Here is a 17,742-nt window from a genome sequence, read left to right as displayed (position 1 = left end):
AGAAATCTAAACCAATAGCTGTGTTTTCTGGCGAAAGGACACCATGGCTATTAAGAAGCGGAGCTCCAGAACAAGAAGAATTCGTCCTGTTTCCACCAGACTGAGTGAGTTCTCAGTTTCAGTTTGTAGCTAATTCTCCTCTACTGCTCATGTATATGTACTCACAGGTGTGCTTAGAAGATCTAATGTGATCCAGTACTGCAGCAGCTGCAGCGTTGTCTAAAGAGAGAATTGTAATTGTTTTGTTCTTTTCCCGTTTTGTCCTGAAGGTTTAGGTGAGGAGCCCAGTTCCTCTCCGACGCCCTCGGCCCCGCCGCACTCGGCCACTCTCACCCACTCGGCATCATGGGAGTGTCTGTCCACCCTCCCCACCAACGGCTCGCCCCTGCGCCACGTGACTCACGTCAGGCCACGCCCCCCGCGGAGACACCGAGCGGGGCACCTCCCTCCCGAGTCGGTGAGTCGATGGTTGCCGGAGCAGTGAGCTTTGAGCTGGAATTCTGCAGATGGGGGTCAAAGCCAATTTTTGAAAATAAACACATGAACCTGCATAGCGAACCTCCTTTAACTTACTCTTTCATTTGCTTGTGGCATCTCTGTATGCATTAAATTGACCCATTTTTAAACCCTCACTGTTATACTCAAATTCAGTCTGTTTCCTCTGAAGTGTTCGCACGCTGGCTGAGGTGGTAAAGTAAACTCAACATGCTTATTTTTTAGGGTTTTTTTTTTTATCTCTCGGCTGCTTTATGTGAACCTTTGTTATCCGTCTTGTGTTCGCTGCCGGCGGCACTTCCTAAAAATAGCTTCCTTTTAAAGGCGGGAGCTGTCGTATGTGTGTCTTTGTGACTCAAATCATCAAATCATGCAAAGCCGTCTCCCAGGGGCTGCGGGGCAGTCGCTAACTTAGCTGCTTGTTTGTTTCCAGACTTTCTAAAAGCTGTTTTCTAAAATCAGAACAAACTCAGTCAAGAGTTGTTTCACAAAACCGACGTCTGTTGGAAGTGCAGTGCGAGTTTGCCAGCCGGTCATCTGAAATGATAATACCTCTCGTCAGCCTTTCAGTTTGTCGTGGCAGATTGATCATTGTTATCCCGTTACTCCCACTTCCTGTTGTGCGTGCAGCATTGCTCGGAAAACGGAGGAGTCAGCATGCTGGAAGACGGACTGCCTGATTTCTACAGCAAGCGAGTCCTGCCCGACAGGTATTATCCCGAATCGGTTCCATTTCTGCGCTGTTGTCCGGACATAAAGTGATTATGTGCTTATTGTGCCGCGAGCTGAGGCCAACGCTCGCTCAGTAAAAGCATCGATTGAACTGAGCTGCGGGTCAGTAAAGTGGGAACTTTCATCATTGAGCTTCACATACATGCGCATTCAATGACGGCGTGGCAGCTCCTTTTTATTGATGTAAGTATACAACTATACAACACATCCTATGACCCTGTGCGCTGCTCCTTCTCCTTTTGACTTCACTTTACATTCAACTGCACGCTGCTTTGTTCACGTTCAGTTTTCAGCAGTAAAAACTCCTGCCAGTGCTTCAGTCTCCACACAAAGATGAGATTTCCTGCTATTTTAATAGAGACTCATAGTTGCTTTCTGTTAAGTGAATGTCTTCTTCCTTAAAGAAACATTTGATATTACAATAATTATAACTGATATGTGAATTATATATTTTTGGTGGTTGGAGCTGCTCTTTCTTTGGTATTCACACACACACACGTGCGCGTACAGGTGACAGCAGACTTTCCTGCCAATGGCTTCACACTCTTTCATTGATCTGCATGTGGAAGCAATGTGCCAAATGCGGCAGCAGTCCAACTAAAAAATTTCCACTTTGTTCAGCCTGGAGGAAACACACAGGGCGTTTAGTCACACTTCAGTACAAAAATGTTCTGTACAAGGCGTCTCCACAGGGTGCCTTTACCAGCAGCAATGCAGAGTTGGAGCTTAACTGTGTGACGTGCACGTTCTTGGTGGCCGGAGAGCTGAACGTCTCCCCGAGGAATAAACTAGTAAAAAAAAATAATAATCTGGTATAAAGACATATCACACTTAGCAAATGTGAGAATCTTGAAACATCCACACGTATGGATTCCACACAGAAATTCCTTCAACGGGACTCAGACACTCTATAAAGCTCTTTCTGGAACCTTAGAGTCAAATTCAGGGAACTTCCTGTAACTTGCCAATAATCGTAATCAGCAACAATTTGTTGACATAAAATCTAAATCTTACTCTACAGTCCCAAGAAATGGGGAAAAATAGAAATGTCAGTGAAAGCTGAACAATGTTTATACTGCCAGTATTTTTGGTGTATTATGACCCGTTAATGTCTGAAACAGTATTTCTCTTTGTGTCATCGTTTAACTTGAATACTTTGCTTTATGTCTATTTAAACAATCAATATTTTTATTAAATTGTAAAAGCTTGACTGTTTTGAACACTGACATTATGCATTTTTTAAATATGCTCCAGATGAATTGTGCGTGAGGTTGTTAATCAGAATGGGCTTACTTTAGGATACTTGCACTCCAGACTGCAAATACTGAGAGACTAATCGACTCGGCCCAAAAATAGAAATGCGTTATGAATCTGTATGCGGCGAGGGTGTTTCTAAAGTCCTTCGTGTAACTACATGATTAGATCTCTTGCTCAGCACTGCTTCTGTACGCTACAGTTAATGATAAATGAGCAGCGTGTTCCTCCAGAAATAGGATGCAGATATAGTGAAGTGCATCAACTTGCTCCGTCATGTTTTTAGAATATGAAGAACGGTTCTGAGAGTCGGTGCTGAGCCTCCCAGAGGGGCTTCAGCCAGTAGAAGCAGGAAGTCTCTTTGAGCCGGGGGATTCCTGCTCCCTGCATACATCATTTGAAACAATCAGGTGGAGGTTGAAATGATGAGTTTATTAGAGCACACACTTTAAAAGCTGAGGGCGTAATGTGAATCAAGCCCTGCTGGAGCGGCTCACCATCGCACACTTTGAAACACTTGAAACTTCACCCAATACTTAAAGACAGATTAAGGAAGAAATCATATCCTGCATCATCACAGTCGGACGTACTTTATGTAGTCACGCTGCGACTTTGCAGCAAATTATTTGTCATTTCTCTGTGTTGAAGACAGTTTTCTCTGTGGAGAATGATAATCAGACAGCAGGAGGTCAGTGAAATTTATTAAAAATGAATCTTTTAAACGGCTGATTTGTTGTTGGTCTGTGATTTTAGAAGATGCTGCAACCAGAAGCAACTGATGTTATTAGTACCGTGGTCGATTGTGCATGGATCTCTGTAGGTCCCTTCAAAGTGACTTTAATCGGTACATCCAGATTGAAAATGGGTCACTTAGCTGTGAAAATAGTCACTTAAGGTGCCACGAACTCCGCAGGTCCTCCCAGCTTCACAGAGCTTCTTACAGCTTGTTTGAGTTTTCACATCAAGGACTCTGCTGTTTTCTTTTTCTTCCAGCTTTGAAAGTTTCTCATGAAAGAAAGCTTCTGAATTAAACAATACGGGACTGCCTCAGTGGCGCACACACACACACACACACACACACACACACACACACACACACACACACACACACACACATACATGAACATAGTGGAATATGTTGCAGCTAAAAAAAACTCTTTATCTCCCCATATCTTATCTTGGGTTGATGCAGACCAAAGGGAGAGTAAACACATCGAGGCCCGAGGCAAGGCTTGCGTGTATCACTTTAAGAGCATCTGCAGTGTTTTTCTGCTCCTCTCGTTAGAGCTGGGCGTAAAGTAATTTTGGCTTTAGCTCACGTGAATTTTTTTGAATCCTAAAGCATTTCATCGATCGGGGGGGGGGCTTGAAAAATGTATGCCGAAAAATTGCTCGAGTTGCAACTTGCACCAAAGGGAAAGATGCACAAATTATATTCCAGCTCTTAATGGCTAAAAAGTGAATAAAATGATGTATGTGCGATCGTCTGTTGGACAGACAAACACCGCGGCATGCATTCTGAATGTGTGATTGTCTTTGATGCTGTCGTGAGGTTTTAAAGCATTCAAACCATTTTTTTAAAGTCTTTAGCACCTCACTTTGAGCAGGATTGTAAGATCATCATAAATTTGCAGCTCCGAGCAGCGCCGTCTCCTCGAAACGCTGCGATTTGGTAGGTAACCCTCCGAGGATTATCGGGTGACATCTCAGCGTGAACGCCAGCAGTGCATTAAAAAAAAAAAAAAAAAAAGATTCACTGGGGCAGCAGAAACTATTCTTTCTGTCAGATACATTAAATTGGCTGCACACTGAAGCCCGGAATGAAAAGTATGCTGCCTTTTGTCTCTCAGTGGGCCGTACAGTCACTGCAGCAGTTAACACCAGCATCAGGTTGTCAGTGAAGACTTTACATAAATAAAGACTGATTGATGAATACAAGCTCACAAAATATCTCATCTCTTCTTTTTCTTGTCTCCCCTCTGTCCTTCAGTCAGCTGTCCTCCCTCCATCAGGCCCAGTCTCTCAGGAGGAAGAAAAGACGAAGCGTTTTGTCCATTTTCTCCGGTTTCCGCAAGAACCGCAACTCCACCATCTCCAATCAGGACTCGGAGTAAGTACGCTGCACAACAGCTGGGAGCACGAAGGTGAAGTTAAAGTGCACACACTCAGAGACTGGGATGGCGGTTAAATTAATCCAGCGCGGGGCATTAACGCCACTTCATAGCTTCATTAATATTTTAATGGAAGAAAATGTTCCCCTCCCTCCAACTGTTTTCCTTTGCATTGATGAATATGTTTCACCACATGCATTTAAGCTCCTCATGCAGAAGTTAAGAAGTAGATGTCTGCGCTGCAAAGTGGGAAATGTTTGGCAAAGTTATTTAGTAAAGATAATTATGAGAACCTTAGAGGGAGGGACATTTTGCACCGTTTGCAGACTTGACCATTAAGCTGCACATTTCCCACAAAAAAAAGGGAAAGTGTCCGTCGGTGCTACGGCGGATGTAACGGCTCGCAGATGTCCTCACAAAACTGCAGCCCTCGGCCGGCTGCCAGCCTCGCCGAGGTGCTGGAAATAAACACGGAGGCCAACTTTTACATCAGTCAACACCAGTGCGAAAGAGCACAGCGAAGGCAAACATGACTCATCTGAAGGACATCTCTAGATAGATGTACCTTCTTTTTTCTTTTTTTCTTTTTTTTTTTTTTAAGAAAGAGTTAGCCATGGTTTGGAATGTTTCACCTGCAGATTGTTGCTAAGCAATCAGATTTCTCTTCTGCGTTCACTCAGTCGCCATCTAGATCCATTATTTTGTCTTGAATGTGGCAACAGAGATATGCTTTTCAAAAGTTACTGCCCTCACTGCAGTGTTTAACAAGACGGTAAAAATATATGTATATCAGTGTTTGCGTTGTGTATTATTGTTTGTCTTCGTAGAAACACACAAAATAATAAAGTTCATAGGAAGTAAGGCCCAAAACCAACTTTATCCCAGACCAATTAAACAACAAACCAACACATATATGCACTCCGATGAGAGAAACTGAAGGTTGAATGTATTAAAATCATAATACAGATAGTTAAGCTGTTCATCCATCGTCTATCTACCTTTGTCCAACAGACATCTGATTGCTAGAACTGATCCTAGGTGGGGTGCATCGCTGCGCAAACAGAGAAAGACAAATGTATTCTTTTTATTTTACCAGCAATTTAGACTCACCAATGTAGCCTCATCTACATGCTGAAGTGTCTGGAAGAAACCAGTGGGAGAACATGCAAATTTCAGGGGTTCCCAACATTTTCTAATAAATACAGATACTGTCATCAGTACTACTTGTCTGTATCAAGACAAAGAAGCCAATTTAAGGGTTTAAATGTCTCCTCTCTGTGTCTCAGCAGCGCCTCGGAAAACGTGTACTCCATGATCCAGCACCCCAGGGACGCTGTGAGGCCGGACGGCGCTGTCCCTGGCGCTAACGGGGCCATGCCTTCACCCCGGCCTCCTCAGGGTGTCCCTGTTCATGGGATGAGAGCCGCCAGCCCACCCTGCCTCATCCAAAGACAGGTACACGGATCAAGAAAGGAGTTTTTGTTTTTCCGGCATTTGTCAAACACCCGTAGCGACGCCGTTCATGAAGTGTGTGTTTAACTTCAGAACATTCTGGGTAATTGTAAGCTGCAGGGACTTATTTTACACATGCACTTCAAATTATGCTGCAAGCATGACATAATGTTAAGTTACGAGTTTAAGAATAGCCTAACACTCAAATCACATAAATTGTTATCTTTTAAGGCTGCCTCCTGTCTAAATTCATCAGGACTCTCCTTTTGAGTGCCGTGCTCCCGGTTCCTGTGTTCCCTCCTGACATGACAGTGTGTAGCTGCATGCTGTGCCCACCACCTGCTATTCTCAGCCTTTTTTTTATGCGTCTGCTTTGTGCTGCTTGTCGAAGGTGTGGAGGACTATCTGGCCTATTTTAAATCTGCTCAGAAATGCACACTCACTCACTCTCAAAGCACCGAGCGGATTTGGATGACTCCGAATCTATCCCTCTCTCAAAGCAGAGTCCTCAGATCACCACTTAAGGATTTGAGGACATCCCCTGGCAAATGAGGGCTAATTTAATTTAGGTGTAACTGAATACTGAATGAGGAATCACTCTCTCTGCTCATCCCTCTTATCGTTGCTTAAAAGAGAGCAAAACTTTCTCACATGAGGAGGAAAAAGAAATGACGAAACTCACTGTGTTGTTTCTGGGGGATTTGTTTTCAGTCCACAGACCTGGTCAGCATGGTGTACAGCTGCATCGGGGCAGAAATCGAAGACTCGGACAGCAGCAGCACCTGTGACATCAAGGCCACTGACCAAGATGCTGACAGATCGATGACCGTCTCAGACGCCCCGACAGATACCCGGACGAACGGCCATGTGGCGTCGTCCAAGCAGCAGACGGACAGACAGATGGAGACGGTCAGGCAGGAGAGGATTGTGCCGCTGGCTGACTCACGATCCGAGATGGACGAAGACGTGCAGAGCGGCACGGGGGGCCACGTTTCCGCGTGTGGCCCGAGACCGGAGCCGCCCCCACAGAGCAGCAAACCCAGTCTGGCTGCGATGAGGCAGAGACACCTGCAGGAAAGTTTAGGTACTGCACCTGGGTTGCATTCAGTGTCCCTGTTTTACTGAAATAATACACTAATTAAAAGGGTGGATGATCAAATTTAGATATAAACATGACATAAACATATGAGCAATGACCTTGTTGAAGACATTGAGAGAGAGCGAGTGCATTTTGTTTTATTTAGCAACAGTTGACCACTGAGCCACACATGCTGATTATTATTATTTAATGGGATTACAGCTGCAATGAGAGAAAAGCCATGTAAACATGTTAAAATCAAACATAAAGCAGTTAAACTCTTTGATCAACATGCGAGATGCTCCATAAAAGCGGACAGTGGTTTGATTAACTCGCTCCCAGCGGCATGAAGCTCCACCTGTTAGTGTGTTTGCGAAGAAAGAGCCATTGTTAAAAGCTATTGTTAGCTTCAAGTCTAGACTTTTTTTTTTTTTTAATGAGCAAAAACCCTCTCAGTATTTTATACTGCAGCCCAACTCAAAGAGAATTAAGAGATCAGCCCAGCAGCCAGAGGCTAGAACCGGCTTTGTCATAAAATCAATAACGAAGTCTCCAGACAGACATTAAAAATGGAGAACAGGTCCAGGAATGCATATTTCTATTCTCTGATTGAGAACCTCCCTGCGACGTGTGGACAGCTAGGAGGCGTTAATACAAGCCGCAGCTGTTTGTCTTCGTTAAATGGACCATCACCAGCATGCTGTAAACACGAGCGTGTGAACAGGTGGCCTGCACAATATGCTTTTCATTTTTCGCCCGTGAAAAGTTGCAGGGAGCTCCTCACAAACAAATAGAATCGCTCTCCGGTTTGTGATTGCAGCCCTCTTTCTTTTTTTTTTTTTTTTTCAAACAAACAAAAGTTAAAATATAAAGTAAATGACAGTCTGTTTTCAGTCCCCGGGCTTATATTTCCAGGTGCACATGAAATATCTACTTATGCCACTTGCCAGCTTTCTTGCTTCGGGGCTTTTGCTTTTTAAATTTCAAAGTTTCAATAGATCATTGTAAAGACGTGTCGACTGTGTGTTTCTCTCTCCGCAGAAGAGGCGGGGAGACAGGAGAGAGAAGACGAACAAAGCGAGAGGAAGCGTGAAGAGAAGCCGAGAGGGCGGGGGCCGGAGGGACAGCGTCCTCTCATTCCCAATAAGGTGTGTTTACTCTCCGATAAAAGAGAAAAGAACAGAAAACGGCTTCAGAGGAAACTTTTTATTTTTCTGCGAAGTGTCATTCATGGCATAAAGACGCACTCTGCTCCTCCTTCAGCCCGTCCTCGACCTGTCAAGAGACAAGACCTCTCCAGAAGAGGCCACGGTTTCCCCAAAAGTCTCTCCTGCCACTCCAGGAGAGGAAGAAGAAGAAGGAGTCGGCGAGCTGGAAGGCAAGGGGGCCGCCGAAAGACGGAGTCCGTCAGCGTGTGCCGAGCCGGGGCCGGAAGCAGCCGAGCCCGTCCTCATAAATCACGGTACCATAACGGCGTCTCGGCCGTGAGAGCCAGCTATTATAATTGATGGTGGATGATTCAAAGCAGCAGCTGCGTTTACATGGACCCTTATATTCCAATTAAAGTCAGTTTAAAGGTCCAGAGAGGAAATAAAATGAACCAGGACTGGAGTGTCGACAAACTGGGAAGAGCTTCCACTTTAATCCTTATTAACTCATTAAAAACAAACTGTTACCTTCTGGTTTTACTGCCGCTCCATCGTCTTTATATTTTGTGCTTGACACACAACTGTTTGTGGACTTGCCATCAACACATTGTACAGCTGGTTTACAAGATTCCAGACGATCCAAGTCATGGCATTTATATTTCTTTATTAGTACATTCTTCAGGTAACTGCATTTTGCTTGAATATTAATGAAACGTTTTACTTTTACTCCCCTTATTTGCACACACATCTGAACTTTCTAACGCTGTAAACACTGCTGTTACTTTTTGAAACCTCTACAGATTACAGTGTGAGGATAAAAGCGGCTGACAGTTATCAACACTTTACTTACAGAAGTTAATTCATTTAAGATTGAGCCACTTAAATAATTTAACTGTTTTAAAAATTAAAAATACATCCAAACACAAGTATTACATAGATACATAGGGTTTTGTATGAATATATTCTATAGTAAAAGGGAAAAACTGCAGGTTTTAAGATATGGTTAACTGCACCTGTTCTGTACGTCCACTCAAGTAAATAATGTGAGGACTGTTGCAGCCTCTGCTGGAGCGAAAAAAGAAGAAACAATACAACGGAAATACCTTTTTTTTTTTTTAAGTACAAGCATTTAAACTTTTAATGCTTCAAAAATACAGTATCTAATTTTTTTTGAATATTTCATGAGATTAAATATGTTATAAATATCTCAATCTTCTGATGTCATGACTGAATAAGTGACGTTTTCTTGGCATAGCAACTGTCAAATCCTGATGCGTCTGTCACTTCGATAATCCTGCAAAAAAGATCTAATTCCTCCCTGTTTTTGTCTTTAGAGAAATCAAAACATTCTTCGCTTCTAACCTGACATTTATGGTCTAATTTGCCGCAAAAATATTTAAGATTTCTATCATTTGCATATTAAGATATGGCGTAATTCAGTATAATCTATTTATGCCTTTTTTGCCTATTTTAGAATGAATGTTTCCTCAGTATTCATACCTTATGCAAAAGTTTATGACCCACTTTCACCTACAAGTGTATAAAAAGCACAGTGTGGTGGAGCATGCCAATATAACAGTGAAACTGTGAGGTTTTGTCTGTTGACAGGCTACATTTTATCACTTTCCTTTTTTGAAACAACCGTCGGTGTGGTAATGCTAATAATAACCCGTTTTGTGGTTTTTCTCTCCCATTACCAACCTGCTGCTGCCTTTTTGAGACACTTCTTTCTAAAATTGCTGCCTTATTGCAAGACTTCAGTTCGTCGGGCACGATCGAACCAAAGAGAAACGGCGGAGAGGGGGTGGCATAATTCACTCTATTGTTCAAATTCTGGTTATTTATGTAACTAGTTGGCGCCCATTGTCGTCGTGTCCCACTTCAAATCTCAATAATTAATCATTGTGATTATTATTGTAATGATCGTGGAGCTATTTGGGTTCCAGTGCGGCGCGTGATGAATCATTCATCACTTCAGCTGCTGCAGTTCAGTGCATCAGGACACACGGAACAGCTGACCTGAACTCTCCAGAGTGGGTTTAGTTTAACAGCTGTGGTGTTAAACTTAGTATGTTGCGCTAATGAAAAGCTACCATAGTCGGTGAGGGACTCTAAATGATGATTCTGTTTATTCCACCACAGATGAGGACGAAGGCCATAACGGGTTTCCAGCCGCGTCACATCACACCAGGAAGTCCAGCTCGTTTGACATAGGTACTGTGTGTGTGTTTCTGCCGCTCTGTGTGTGTGTTCTTTTGTTTTACGGCTCAACCCAGCATGCATGCAGTTCCCCTCATGGATACAGACGCACATGCTGCCGTTTTCCCTTTGTAATTCATAACAACGGCACGGCGCCTTTGTTGTTTCCTCTCCGCTGATTCCAGCATGTTTGATGTTCTCCCACGCCTTGTGCGCCTCGTCTCACCTGCTTCGCCCCGCATCCCTTTTCATGAGTTCCCCACCAATCTCCCCTCTACTTGTGGATGTGTGTGTCTCTCATGCCATTTCCCCCCCACCCCCAGGCATGGAACGGGACAGCCCCTACGATCTGGAGAGGTCTTCAGATCGCAGATTCCCTGTGAAAAAGCCCTGTTTTCCCCAGTACAGAAACAGATCTCTGGACTACCCTGCTGGGACCAGGTGTATGTACCTCCTCACTTCTGGAAAATATGTGTGGTATGACTGCAAAGTTGCGGGATATTTGTCTGTAATCTCTCAGGTTTTGCTCATCCTTTTGCTCCCCAAAATTATGACGAACAGATTCTCATTCAACACATGTGAACTTTATTAACCGAACATGGAAGAGTCATACCCTACATATTGAGTGCATGCTCGTTGTTTGATCAGCGCCTCAGCCTAGAAAGATCACAAAATACAATTTAAAGAGATAATTTGGCTGTTTTCCAGATAAGTCTCCGTACAGCTGGCAGATGGCTCTGACTGTCTGGATAAGTGCGCTATTAGATGAGAACTTCACCATTTCTGAAACAAGGCCCTTTTTTTTTTTATCATCACTCTTGCTTTAATTGGAGCTGACTTTTTTTGGATACTCTCCTCCATTATTGTGCTAATTGGCAGCCGGAATTCAGCTGATTCATCATCGCAGTTTGGCGCTGCGGATAAAACCCGGGGGCAGTGGGTTTCGAGGGCCTCTAATGACGTGGCGAAACCGCTGCCAATTACCTCGGTAACACAGAACCATATATCAGAAACCTGCTGCCGGGGACTCAATTACCATCACTGTAAGAATGATAAAAGGATCTCCACGTCACAAATGGCGGTATAAAAGCAAGTTATATAGGATCTGTGAGCTTTAAGTGGTCCTCTGTGACCCGTCTAGTTGAATTGAAGTAGATTGAAACTTCAAATGGAGACTTTATATGGAGGACAAAAAGGCTTTCTGCCGGTCTCCGCTGAAATCGGAGTATCAGAGGAGCGCTCGTTTCTCTTTGTGGTGTCAGATCTTCACTCCAGTTTTGGAAAACGTAAAACTGCATCTGTTTTCGGTTCCAGTCATTTAGTCATTGATACTGCTTTTCACAGCAATTCTGCAACACTTTCAACTCGAAATGATTCTTATTGGACAAAATGCAGCTTTGAAGATGAACGTGATCCCTTATCGTGTGACTGCATCTGTGTGTTTTTCCTGGACAATTTAGTGAGAGAAGACTGTGAGACGCAGAAAGTTTAATCTTTAATTGACCCGATGTAGCAGCCCTGTCAGGGAGCGTGGTGGAGCCACAGGCTCGTGCTCTCTGTTATCACGAAGCCTCACTAATATCGTGCGCGCCGACTTGTGTGTGACCCTCAGGTGAGTCTGAGCTGCAGGCGAGCAGTGTGGAGGTTTGGATGGAGCCAGAGGCGAGAATAATTTTGCATTCATGAGTATTTTTCCTTTAAAAAAAAAAAAATCTAAAGATGTAGCTTTAATGAATAGAAATGGGGTTTAATCAGCTCCAGGAGCGTAAAACTAGCAGCAAGTGATTTGTGCCAACAGAGGGCAGCATAAACAAGCAGTGGAAACCCATATACCTTTTTTTTTAATTTTACTTTGCATTAAAATTTCCACACTAAATTGAACCATTATTAAATTGACTTCCCCTCCAGATTCATTTGGATGCGTTGGTCTTGTCTCTTTAGGTTTTGAAAACCCCCAGCTCGGGAACAGAGACGCTTTATGACGCTACCTGCGGACGAGGAGAAGCGCGGTGGGGAAGAACGACTGGAACATGGACGACTGGATAGAGACGAGCTTCTAAAAACTGTGTGGATTTAGCAGAGGACGGTTCAACAGTAGCTTTGTTTTCTTCTGTCAGACCATGTCAACATTTGTTGCTGAAAATGCATGTACTGTACGCTTTTGGTTTTTAACTGCTTGCACTTAAACTATCGTTTTTTCTCAGGCACAAAAGAAGCTCTACTTTTCATACAAACACACAGTAGTTCAGTGTCCCTCCAGTATGCCCATGAGCTGTTTTCTGCATTAGTGGAAGAAATATCTAATAAGTAAACATGGTCTCCTCCCTGTACTGACAATCTGTGACTACTAAAAGTGAATTTGTACTGTATTTATTCTAATGGGATGTATATAGTTAATATAAAAAAAAAAACTGCACTATCCATTGTGGTAACTCCAACAGTTAACAATCATGTTTTGTTTTTGTTTCTTTGTGATAATATAACATTTGATAACTGTGTTTGTTAGTATGCTTTTGGTGTATGCTGATGTTGATGATTGAGAAACGTGTCACCATTTAATTAGCATTTCCATCTCTTCAAGAGTATTTAAGTCAATCAGTGGATCCTTTTAATCTGATTTTACGGGCCTGGAAATGAGTATATTTTCTAAAAATGCTTCTATCAATCAGAATAAATAAAAATTGACTTTACAAAATGAAATGGGTTATGAAATATTTATGTTGATATTGTCTCTGGATTTGTTTTCATTTCAACATGTTCTGAAAGGACGTCCACCCATTTTGTTGATATGCAGAGTCAAACTGTCCCTTATTCAACTGTGATGTTTGTTTTTACGCTGTAGAATGAAAGCTAAGCGAAGCAAATGTTGATTTTAAATGGGAAAATAATGCAGAGCTCCCCCTGTGGCTTTATCAAAAGGTAACACATTTATTTTAGCATACTTAAAATATGTAAATACCGCTCACAAAGCATTTTGAAATCACTACTGCTGATTTATTTCTTGGTTAGGAGCAGAATTTCTCTGCAGTGTGAGGATTCAGGGTGTGTGTTTGTGTGTGTCTCTCTCTCTCGTTCAGGTTTTATCATTAATGTTCAAATGTGTCTCTTTTGAAAATGTCACCTTTTTGAAAGCCAATTGATGGAGCATCTTTAAAATTCCCCAATACTATACACAGCGATGACAAATTCTAACAAAAAATGTCATTTTCTTAATGGACACATTTCAATCCATCTATTTAATCCATCCAAGTCGAGATTCATGTTCTGAATGACAGGTGCTGAATAATAGGTACCGTAAGGATAACTAATAGGATTTTTTTTATGCTATGGTTTATTATAAGATAGATTTATAGTAATTCTCTCTTTTTTCGACACAAGAAAATAACTGTAGAGCTGCTCTCTTTCCTACTATTTGAGTCAACAGTTTGTATTTACATTTTTCAAGTCTGTTTTTATATCTCACTAAACACTTACTGAATTAGAAGCTCCTCTTTAATTCTGAAGTAACTCATTCCTCCTGAGAGCAACATGGATTTTTTTCTAGTAACAAGTTATTAGCCCAGTGATCGCTTGCGTAGTTTTTAAAAAAAAATATTCTGTGTAGTTCTCTTCAGCTGTTCAGTTGCTGCGTTATTAATTCATAAATGCATTTAATTAGAAAGTGTGACAGCTCAACTAATAAGCTAGAGGTAACTGATTATTGTAACGGGGAAAAGTAATGCACTGCTTTCAAAGCATGGTGACTTTTTCAGTAATGTCACAATTGTGCATTATTGTTTCTTTCCCTTTGTCGGCAGCAGATGGCAGCAGAGACTGATCCTCCTCTGGTTTGAACCTCCTCTGCTCAGACTGATGCTCCTGCCAAGTCTAGATGCACTGTCATTACCATAATCATGTGCACTGCAGTCCCCGCTGATGAAGGCGCTCTTTGCATGTTTATGCAGGCTTTTATGACAGTTTTTGGAGCTCAGGACTTCTGGAGCTTTGCCAGTAAGCAAGATCAGCATGAAATTGTCACACTCCTTATGAAGCCCTTCCAACTCTAGCATGTAAGTGGTAGATCAGGTCTCCCCGGTCAGACTGATTCAGGTGGCATCGGGACAGTCCGTCAACATTTTCCAGACAATGGCGAGCCTGTTTGTCTTGTGACAGCGATGAGCCTTTAATTCCCTCCCTGCTGTCACCTGATCTCCCTCCCTGCCAGGACAGATCACGGCCAGGGGTGTTGCATTTACATTCACACGGTCACTGGATAAGCCTCTGCTAATTCTATCCACACACCATATGCCCAGCTGAATGTTTTATGTAAACCCACACGTCAACAAAACTTCCTGTGCACAAAATGGTGTGTGTTACACTCCTGATGGGGGGGGGGGGGGTGTTCCATCTCACCCATCATGATGTGTATCAGATGGTGTGAGGTGCACACTCATTTATCTGCATGTTTGTAACCTTGCTCATTCATCTGTGTCTGCAGTGTTTGTGGAGAGGTGTGTGATACATGTGTGGAGCACCAGCAGATGGGTCAGCAGCGAGCCGCTTGACTCACTGCGACAACAGTGGAAGGCTGGTAATGAGTTTATACAAGGCGGCGTGCCTCCCCGTGCACCCACTGAGCAGCACAGGAAAAAGGTAACAGCCTCACGGATCCACTGTCTCCTTTGTATGCATGAAGTCGAGAAATGATTTGGAGCCTTGGCTGAATCGTTTTTTTTTTTTTTTTTTTAATATAAAACCCACAAAAGAGAAAACTACAGTGGTTTCCGAGGAGTGTGTCTGCTTGTATGTCGCTTTTGGAGTCTTATAATAAGCACCTTGGATAAGTTGAGTAGCAGTTTATTTGCATACAAGCAAAGCATGTTTATTTCACTTCATTATTATTACAAGTCTAATTCTTAACAAGCCACAGCTATGGTGAAGGTTTTGTAGAGCATTGTTCCATAGAATGATGGTGCATTTCTCTAAATCTCACTGGATGGAGCAACATGCTGAATATTTTCTCTACTGCTCTGTCTTCTTCAATGGCGACTTCAGGGCAACCGATCAATACGGTTATCTACGGGGTCAAAACCATTAAGTCAAAAGTGAAGATGTGAGTCTCCAAGGAAGGTCGGTAAACAAAGGGCTTGACGAACAATCACAATTATCCATCTTAAGAACTGCTTAGGATGCCCGCTATATAAGCCAAAGGCAGGAACCCAGTCTTGACATGTCAGCAGTTCATCACAGAGACAGTCTCACTCACACACACACACGAAATTAAAGTGACCAATTAACCTCAGACACTTGAGTGTCAAACATGGCTGATGGCTCAAACCAGACTGTCAGAGACTCTGGTCTGCAGGATGACATTGTTGAGTGTAGAAACTACAGAGGAAACAAACTCATTTCAGTAACAAAGACAAGGTTCCAGTTCAGAGGGCAATATCCTGTTCGCTGGAGCCTATCCCAGCAATCTATGGGTGAGGGAGAGGTACGCCAGGCCAGGTGACCTGTCCATTACAGGTCAAACGGAGACAGACGCCACACGTGTGAGCCATTCAGCTCACTAAGCTCATGTTTTTGGTGTGTGGTAGGAAACTGGATACCTAGAGGAAACCCATGCACACATGGGAAGAACATTCAAACTCCAGACAGGAAGGCAACGGCCGAGGTAAGAACACTGCAACCCTGAAAAATGGACCACGAGGGTGAAATTTGTTAGCAAACGTTTAGGTTCTAATATCCAACTTTTATAGGTTTCGTGAAAATGAGTTTTTCAAACTGTATTTCTGCCGCCTTGGACTTTAACAAGTGGACAAATGTTAAATTGTAAAATGGCAAGAGCCAGTTGCACAGTATTTGACCCCTGAACTATAGTTTGGCATCTCTGCTCAAATGCATGGTTTTTGGACTGTGTGAGGAAGCCCACATATGCACAGGAAGAACAAGAACTTGCAAACTCCACAAAAATAAATAAATAAATCCCCCAAACCCAGCAGATTTAAACCTGAGATAATTCAAGGACAGACTGCTTAACACTGAAATGTAGTAATTCTTCAGGAAACTCACTCGGCTGTCTGTCTGAAATGGGCTTGAATACAACCCTTAAAATATTCATTTTTGTTGAGCAGCAGCTTTGCTTGTTAATATTCTTGCAGCTGTCAAATGCAGAAAAGGCTGAAGTTAGAATAGTCAGCAGATTGCGAAGACGCGCCTAAACCCTGAACAGCAAATCATCAGAAAGACACTTTTAGAAATGCATAAGAAAAAACAAGAATTCACATTGAGAATAAACTGATGCAGTCAAAGTGAGCCAAAGTTTCTCCCCGACTTCACGATTAATCTTCTCTCAGGAATCCGCAAGCCTGAACTAGTAACCCCATAAACCTTGCTGCACCTGTTTCCCTGCCCTATCTGGAAATAACGCCTTTTATATATCTTTCAAAAGAATGAGAATGACGTAAGAAGAGTGCCACACACTTGACAGACTCCTCTAGCTCCATCCTGAATTCTTCACGACTCAGACATCTCCCACCGACGCAGCTGTCGCTGTGTTTTTTTTTCCTCTCAGGTTCATAAAAGGCTTCTATTCACGTTGCCTCCATCTTTACAATCTGAGGAGGCGTGTTTGACAGTCTCCATGCAGCCCTCGCTGGAAGTAGTCATTCATCCTCCCTTTATCCTTCCCCGTGTCTGCGTCTGCCTGCCCTTGATGCTCTCTCGCCCCGTTCCTCCTCTTCTTCTTGCTTACTTATTCCCCTCCATACCTGTTTGTTTTCCCTCAAAAACAACCCGGTTTCATAATACCTACTGCCGGCAATTAGTGGAGATTAAAGCGGTGTGTGGCTGTCTAGGTGCGCTGGCGCTTTGCGTGGGTGTTTCCGTGTGTTTGCGTGCTCCTCTGCCTGTGTCTGCACCAAGGAGGGGAAGAAAGTGGTAGTGAGGTCAATGTTAAAGGAGATAAGGCAGCATTTGATGCTGTGGGAGTGAGTTATTCTGTAGACGGCAAATAGCTGGAGGGAGAGAGGCCGGCTGAGGTAACCGAACCACCGAGGGGAGCTTCGTTTTCACACTGAATGCTCTGAAATTGTATTATTGAAGACGCTTATCATGACAGCTCAATATGCCACAGCCATTATTTTTATCCATTGTTGCCAGAAGTGTTGTTTTCTCAGTTTAGTCAACACACCACTAAAGGGTGAAACGTCTTCTATCAGCAGGCATCTGATGAGGAGATGTCTTGTCTCTATAGGAAGGATGTTAAGACGTGAATCTCATGATTAAACCTCAT

At 43.0% G+C, this 17,742-nt stretch overlaps 1 protein-coding gene across 1 annotated transcript in view; it reads left to right on the top strand.

Annotated features, from left to right (window-relative positions):
* The window catches only part of carmil3 (capping protein regulator and myosin 1 linker 3), a 78,773-nt gene extending 65,605 nt beyond the window's left edge, over positions 1-13,168 (top strand). Inside the window, exons 30-40 of the mRNA XM_030114401.1 lie at positions 38-104; positions 270-457; positions 1,126-1,205; positions 4,472-4,591; positions 5,879-6,047; positions 6,756-7,128; positions 8,164-8,270; positions 8,386-8,584; positions 10,413-10,484; positions 10,793-10,912; positions 12,411-13,168. Of these exons, the coding sequence (XP_029970261.1) occupies positions 38-104; positions 270-457; positions 1,126-1,205; positions 4,472-4,591; positions 5,879-6,047; positions 6,756-7,128; positions 8,164-8,270; positions 8,386-8,584; positions 10,413-10,484; positions 10,793-10,912; positions 12,411-12,451 (1,536 nt within the window). The 3' untranslated portion in view covers positions 12,452-13,168. The remainder of the gene's footprint in view (positions 1-37; positions 105-269; positions 458-1,125; positions 1,206-4,471; positions 4,592-5,878; positions 6,048-6,755; positions 7,129-8,163; positions 8,271-8,385; positions 8,585-10,412; positions 10,485-10,792; positions 10,913-12,410) is intronic.
* The last annotated feature ends 4,574 nt before the right edge of the window (positions 13,169-17,742 follow it).

This window comes from Salarias fasciatus, chromosome 18 (assembly GCF_902148845.1).
Source record: "Salarias fasciatus chromosome 18, fSalaFa1.1, whole genome shotgun sequence".
Taxonomy (NCBI): Eukaryota; Metazoa; Chordata; class Actinopteri; order Blenniiformes; family Blenniidae; genus Salarias; species Salarias fasciatus.
This window is presented reverse-complemented; position numbering and strand designations above follow the sequence as displayed.